General features: G+C 58.4%; 1 protein-coding gene across 3 annotated transcripts in view; it reads left to right on the forward strand.

The window, feature by feature from the left end:
• Positions 1-6762, forward strand: part of SCUBE1 (signal peptide, CUB domain and EGF like domain containing 1) — a 138209-nt gene extending 131447 nt beyond the window's left edge. For 2 of the 3 annotated variants that reach the window (XM_032346018.1, XM_032346019.1), the window contains one exon: positions 1084-6756. In XM_032346018.1, coding sequence (XP_032201909.1) covers positions 1084-1236 — 153 coding nt within the window. In that variant the 3' untranslated portion in view covers positions 1237-6756. Of the gene's footprint in view, positions 1-1083 lie in introns of all 3 variants that reach the window. The other variant, XM_032346020.1, reaches the window with a different exon arrangement.
• The last annotated feature ends 882 nt before the right edge of the window (positions 6763-7644 follow it).

Genomic DNA, 7644 nt, shown 5'->3' on the forward strand with positions numbered 1-7644 from the left:
GGCCCCTGCGCCCAACTCACGGGGCGGGGGTGGGGGGGGCTGTTTCTCAACGGCGAGGGTGCGAGCGTGCGCGCATGCCCGTGAGAGAGCGCGAGTGTGCGCCAGGACAGAGCGACACTGGGCAGCAAATGTGCCCGAGGTCTCGCCTGACACTGGGACATGATGCAGACAGCCTCTGGCCGGTGCCCGAAGCTGCACCCTCCCAGCACCCAGCCCTGAGCTCCGCTGCGGGCCGGGCTCCCTCCCAGCTCTCAGGACGCAGTGTGTGCTCGCCTCTACAGGGGGCCCAGCTTTCCGACCTCCATCTGTCCGCCTCGAAACCCTCTGCCCCGCTCCGTGTCCTCTGGTTTCAATGCGATGGTTTGGTTTTTTTTATTTTGCAGAACTCTTTTTAAATAAAATACTATTAGAGTAGTAACTAATAGTAACTCTTTAACCAAGAGTTAAAACCAATAAACTATTTTTTTTTCTAAATCAAAAAATGGGGCACCTGGATGACCCCGTCGGTGAAGGGTCCGACTCTTGGTTTCAGCTCAGGTCATGACCTCAGGGTCATGAGATCAAGCCACAGTGCGGCTGGGCTCTGTGCTCAGCAGGGAGTCTCTGCTCTTCCTCTCCCTCTGCCCCTCCCCCATCGTGTGGGCTGTCTGTAAAATAAATGGATCTTTTTTAAAAAATCAAAAAACAGGGGCGCCTGGGTGGCTCAGTGGGTTAAAGCCTCTGCCTTCTGCTCGGGTCATGATCCCAGGGTTCTGGGATCGAGCCCCACATCGAGCCCCGCATCGGGCTCTCTGCTCCGCAGGGAACCTGCTTCCTCCTCTCTCTCTCTGCCTGCCTCTCTGCCTGCTTGTGATCTCTGTCTGTCAAATAAATAAATAAATAAAATATTAAAAAAAAAAAATCAAAAAACAGTGCATGGTGAGGAGAGTCCCCGGGGTCTGAAACCCGCCCAGCAGCACAGTCTTTTCCTCCTCCCTCATCCTTGCAGACACCCCCGAGGCCCCGCCAGGGCCCCAGGCATCAAAGAGGCCTGCACCCCGGCCCCCGACTCGGCCTCACCACCCGCCTCACTGTGTCTCGCAGGACAAGAAGCTCATCAAGGCCCTCTTCGATGTGTTGGCGCACCCCCAGAACTACTTCAAGTACACAGCCCAGGAGTCCAAGGAGATGTTCCCGCGGTCCTTCATCAAGCTGCTGCGCTCCAAAGTTTCCCGGTTCCTGCGGCCCTACAAATAATGCCGGCAGCTGCCCTGCTCGGGGATGGCCGGGTATCCCGGTGGGGAGGGGAGCGCGCCTTCCCTCCACAGGAGAGGCTAGAAGGCGGCTCTGCGCGCCTCCACGCTGCCCTGGGAAGTCACCACAGCGTCTGCCCTTCGGAAACATGGACCAGCCTGTGGGGGTGAGACCACATCCAGGCGGAGACCCTGGGCCGCTGCACTCCTCAGGTCGCCCGGCTGGGAAAACACTGCTTTTGGGGGGCGGCTCTGCTCCTTCCCTCTCTCCCTCGGCCTGTCCCGGGAGGGCACCCTCCCTGCGCGACACTAGCGGACCCACCTGGGCCGGGACACTCTGTGCCGCCGCGCAGCCAGCACGTTTGGGGGTCACATGTGGCCTTGCCTGACGCCTCAGGAGAGAGGGGGACGCGACTGCCTCTGTCTGCAGGCAGGCTCTGGGAGGCATCATCTGCGGCAGGAAGCCAGGCTGTGGGAGGAGGGCTGTGGGAGGGCGTCTGGGGAGCGTGGATAAGCCAGTGTCTGCACCGGCAAAGGCACCCGCCCCTGTCCTCCAGCCGTGGGTCCGGGACGCGGGCGCCACGTGGCAGAGCTCTAAGGATTCTGTGATGGGACAGAGAAGAGCTGCTAGCGGAGGAAACTGTAGATTTGTGCTTTTCCTTGATAGAGCATCTAATTAAGTACTATATATATATAAATATAAATATAAATATAATATACTTCTATCTGTGGGTACTTTAGGAAAATCCTCTTCAGTAACTGTAAATACAAACTGCGGCCCCACGCCTTCCCTCCAGAGCTGACCCCAGCCTCCCTGAGGGATGAAGCCCCTCCAGGCGCTCCCCGCCTGGTTCTGTGAGGCCAGGGCGGGGGGTGGGGGGACGAGCTGGTTCTGGACACGCTCTGGAATGCACGTTCTTTGGGAACTGGGCCCCGATGCTTTGCTGGAGTGTTGCCCTCTGATGGAATGTTGTAGAAGGCCATTTCCCCTTGGGCCCTTTCCTATGGGTACCAAGGCCCAGCAGGAAATCTCGAAAGGGACCTGTGCTGGCCCTGAGGCCATGACCTTGGGGTCTGTGCCATGGCCTCGTGCCACAGGGAAACAAGGCTGTCCCCACGTGAGCACAGGCTGTGCCACCGCAAGAGACCTCAGAGGGCAGCAGCCCACCCCTTTATCTTACCAGTGAGGAGAACGTGCGACAGAGGGCAGGCAGGCAGCCAGTGTTGGAGGCCTGGCCCCCGGAGCGCTGTCTACTTTCTGCTGTGCCACGCTGGGGTTCCTCTGAGAGTCTGTCTTTAAAGAAGAGAAGGCCAGAGGCTGACCCCGTCCCATGGTGTCCCCCTCAGTCAGGAAGCCAGCACCAGGACACAGCCAGAAACGTCCCTGACGCTCTGAGTCCTTGCCTGCTGACCGACTGCTGGCTGCCGCCTATGAGCCTTGCGTGGGAAGCAGTCTGTATCTTTAGGGTAACAAATGATCACAGTTGCAAAACACATGGGACAATCTTAAAATGAACCCCAGTCATCTGTCCCAGGTGCCTCTAGGCTGTCTTCTCCTCCTGCCCCCACACCCGCGCTGAGCAATGGGCTCGGTCTGAGACCCATCCAAGGCACGACGCCGATGGTGAAGCCTGAGGCCAGGCGACCAGGGTCTGGGGGTCGATGACAAGACAGGCCGCGGCGATGTCACAATACAAAACAGGGCTGGGGGCTCAAATCGTTCCTTGCTGCCACCCACGTCAGCAACAGCGAGTCCCCAGTTTAATGAACCAGCGCTTTCTCTGCCAAAATCCAACTCAGGTCTGGAAGGGGCCTGGTGGGCAGGTCAGTGTGAGCCCTGAGCTCTGTCCCGGCCCACACCACCCTCCCCTGGTCACAGGCCTTGAAGGCCAGCCTCGGTCTCCAGAAAGACCCCTGTCTTCCCTCCAAGTCCTTGCTTATCCCCAGGAATTACATGAGTGTCCTCCAGAACAGGCTTCCAATACCAACCACCCAGGAGAGGGGTTTTTTATAGTGTTCTCAAGACATAGAGGACCAGAAGAGTTCTAACCTTTCTTGAACACTTCGTGCCACCCCTCTGGGTGGTTTCGGACAGTCGCTACCCACAAACCCCACTAAACCCACCGGCCCTTCCAGTGGGAGCCTCGCCATGTTGCATGGCTCTCCCCGCCACTGTGGTCAGACCTGCCCGATGTTCCCCCAGCAGAGCAGAACAGATGTGGGACCCTTTGCCCTCGCAAGTACCAGGGAGCCAGCAACCCCAGCTTGCCAGCTGCCAGCACATTCCCATCAGGGGCACTCAAAGGCCAGGAGTGGAGTCTGTCCTTAATCTTGATGTCAGACCTCAGCCCCACCCTGGGGAACCTGAGGGTCACACCTGTTAAACCAGATCTGTCCCCGGTCATCGGAGCCTGGTGGCTCAGGGGGAGAGCTCCCTGGGCAACAAAGCACGTTTGTCCATGTTCCCGTGTTGCAGAAGCTGGTGACAGGTTGGCGTCGGTAGAGCAGGTGGAGGTAGAAAGGACGGGCCCCAGAGAGGATAGGTCCCGGCAGTGAGTCCCAGGGAAGAACAGCACAGGACAAGGGTGCGGGAGGCCCGTGCTGCCTGAGGGAGGGGCTGACCAGAAGGAGCACGGCCTGCTCCTGGATGGGACGTTGACCTCAAGCAGCCGCAGGCCCAGCCCCGCCACCACCACCCCTTGAGTGGCACGGACCCTCTGCAGCGGGCCAGTCGATCACTCCAAGGCAAAGAGCCAAGGATCAAGCTTCTGGAAGCAAAATCTTGCCCAGCTGGCCAGGACTGAAAGCTGCCAAGGCTGGAAGTCCTGAGGAGCTTGGCTCTGCGCCTCATGGGGCAGCCGGGGAGGCTCTCCAAGGGTGGCGGTGGAAGACCGAGCTGCCCCTGCACCGCGTGCCGCGTGGCGGCGGGACCCAGGAGTGGTGGACCCGGAAGAAGCCCTTCAGCCCCGCACCCCTGGCGTCTCCTGGCTCTCTGCTTCCATGGACACGTGCCGAGGAAAAGAAGAGAACCGGCCTCAAGGTCCAGTGGCCAGCTGGGCCCTCAGCAAGGGAACAGTGGGGTCGCCTCATCTGCCTCTCCGAATGAGCCTGCTTTCCCCGGCTCTGCTCTTGCCTGAGCCAGGGCCTTGCGGCTGCGGCGGCATGCTGGCCTCTCTCCCACCCCGGGCTCTCCACTCAGTCTCAGACTCTGTGCTCCTCGCCCCGACAGGAGGCCTTGGCCAGTGGTGGCGACCTTGCCCTGCCCAGCTCTGGCTCCCCAGGGGCAGTCCTTGCCAGCCCGTCCTGGCAGGCAGAATGGTGACAGACTCGAGGAGGCCATGGGGCCCAAGGTGGCAGCCTCAGACAGCTTTCCCTCCTGCCATCCGTTGGTTTGGGACACGCAGATAAAAGAGAACTGTAACCCGGGCCAAAAAGTCACCAGAGAGCAGTGGCCCCAAGAGGCCGCTTCTGAGAGCCCAAAGACAGATCTTTCCTTCAATCTCTTAAAACCCATGTTTCCTACCTGAACCCCCGTTCCCCTGGGGACACGGCCAAGATCAACCATTTTCCACGACAGGAGGCCCCCGCCTGCTGGACCTAAAGTGGGTACCTAAGTGACATTTGGGGGATGGGGTAATTAGTTGAACACCTCCATCCGCCACACTCAGGAGGAAAATAAAATACTGAGCTAAGTTAGGTCACTAAGCGCTTACCGTGTGCCAGGCCACAGCCATGGGGCAGGCAGAATCCTCTGGAAAGTTCCTCTTGGTCCCCGAGATAAAGATGATGGAGGCTGGCCCCGGACAGAGCCCAGGGCTCCGGTCCCAGTACCCTGGGTTGGGACGGCGAGCGCAGACGGAGGGCCGACGGAGCAGGGCTCACCAAAGGAGTCCCGAGGTCCATCTCCCAAGGGAGGAGCTGCCACCCGCCCAGCCTCAGGATGTGGCCGCCGTCCTCCACCAGCAGAGACAGAGGCGGAGAAGAGCTCAGCCTGCTTGCCCAGGACAGCAGCCTCCACCCCCCAACACACACACACTACAGGCCCCTCTCTTCCCCACGGATCCGCATGGGGGCTGCTCAGCCCTTCTGACCTGGGTGACAGCACCAAGCCCACTTCATTCTGGCCAAAGGCAGAAGGACCAACATTTGAGAGACATTCCCAGTCCACACGTTTGAGCAGAGAGCTCGTATTCTCCCAGATGGCTGCCCCCGGAGGCGCGGTTCTGAGCACCTGCTGTATGCCGGACGCAGGTGCAGCAAGGAGGAGCTGCAGTGGGCAGCGTCCAGGCTGCCTGGCGGCTGGACGAGGGCGGTGGGAGGGGGAAGGCCAGCCCCAGGCCCAGAGGCCGCACGCATGGCCGCGCCTTCCCTCCCAGCACCCTGCACAGGCGGCCCCCAAAAGCAGGACCCTCTGTTTCTCTGAGGACCCCCAGCCCCTGGATGGACCCTCTGAAACTGGGCCCCTCAAGTCTCAGCAGGAAGCAGTGAAAGCCTGAGTCCCCCAGTCGCCAGGCTGCGGGGGGCCATCCTCAGGGCCCTGCGGGGCGCGTGGGGCCGGACACTCCTCGGATGTGGACGGGGAAACTCTAGAAGGCCCAGTGACATGCCTCAGGCGAGGAAGAGCTAGTAGTTGGCGGAACTGAGACTCAAACCCAAGCCCATCAAAACCCAAGGTAGGAGATGTCTGTCTGTCTGTGAGATACCGACGACCGAATTGTATGGATTAGGAAATGTGCTGGGGAGTTCCGGGGCAGGGATGTGGCAGGTAGAGAGGAGGGAGGCAGAGGAGGTGTGGACATCGTGACCTCCCCTCCCTGTGGGACAAGCACTAGAAACCCAGAGGAAGCCTGGCTTCTGCCTTCTCCGCTGCGTGGACAGGGTGGACGTGTCCTTTGAGACTCTGGCCCACAGAGCAAGGTAAGCCGCAGCCCGGCACTACCCCCCTGCGCACCCCTGGACAGATGCTGGCTGCCCGCCGTCGGCCGCTCTTCCCAACTCGAGCGCACAAATGTGCGACAATGTGGATGTCCCTCAGCAGACCATGGACTGGAAAGTAGGGGCAAAAAGAAAGCTCGCTGATGCCCAGGACTTTGTTTCCCTGTTCAGAGGCCACGGAGATCCCCAGGAAAGGTCTAGCCCGCTGAGATTAGAACCTTGAACAGCCTGGGCAGACCCAGCCCATACCGCTCTTGAAATGGGGTATCTGAACACCACTGGGGGGCTTGGGGGAGGGGCAGGGGGCCAGGGAGGGGGGGAAGAGGAGCAGAGAGCTGGGCCCTCGTTCCCCCAGCCCCCATCGGGATCCGCGCAGGTGCCGTACTGTCCAGGCGCTTTGGCAGCCCCTCTGTCTACAAGAGTGACCTATACCGGCACAATCATGTTTTTCTTTTAGTTGCCTTGAATATTCAAGGTTTTGTCTTCTCCACCGTGTTCATACATATGCATGTAATTAAACATTTGTGGAAATCACTTTAATAATAAACAGGAAACAAACCTAAATGTTGCTCCTTTCTCATTCATCGGAGGTCATGATCCGGGCAGAAAGTCAACTAGAATCAAAAAAAAAAAAAAACTTTTCAGACATTCCTGGGCTATCATTAAGGGCTGCAAGTAAAGGAGCTTCCGGAAGCTTCTGGAAGGCAAAGCAGTAGGTTTGAGATCCACACGTGAAGGGCACCCGAAGTTCGGGGACAGAGTTGTTCCTAGATGAGCCGCAGGGAGGGGGACCCTCAGAGCTCCAGGTCCCCTGTTTCTCATGCCTGACGGCGTGAGTGAGAGCTGCTCCTCTCCGCCGTGGCTTTGATCTCGGAGTCACGGTCACCTTGAGCCTCGGGAGATCTAGGACCGCTCGAAGCTGGACGCACAGTCAGTGCCGTGTATGCTCGCACATGCGAATGTGTTTATCTGGGAACACAACCCCCGGCTTTCATCAGATTCTCAAAGAAACCTAGACCACCACCAAAAAGGCTGGTAATCATTCCTCTCCTCAGAAATGCGTTTGGGGCGCCTGGGTGGCTCAGTGGGTTAAGCCGCTGCCTTCGGCTCAGGTCATGATCTCAGAGTCCTGGGATCGAGTCCCGCATCGGGCTCTCTGCTCAGCAGGGAGCCTGCTTCCCTCTCTCTCTCTCTGCCTGCCTCTCTGTCTACTTGTGATCTCTGTCTGTCAAATAAACAAATAAAAAAAAAAATTTAAAAAAAAAAAAAAAAAAAGAAATGCGGAGAAGCCTCTGGCATCAGGCCCTCGACAGGAGAAAAAAGCAATTTCGTAAGTGATACTAATATTCCAGATAAGTGACAGGAAACGGCAAAGGTTACTCTGGCTCATTTTGTTTGGTTTTTGGTTTAACGCAATCATTTAAAAGTCTAAGGAAATTTCTAGAATATACACAGCTAGGTCTCGAAAATATATCTG

This window comes from Mustela erminea, chromosome 6, assembly GCF_009829155.1.
Source record: "Mustela erminea isolate mMusErm1 chromosome 6, mMusErm1.Pri, whole genome shotgun sequence".
NCBI lineage: Eukaryota > Metazoa > Chordata > Mammalia > Carnivora > Mustelidae > Mustela > Mustela erminea.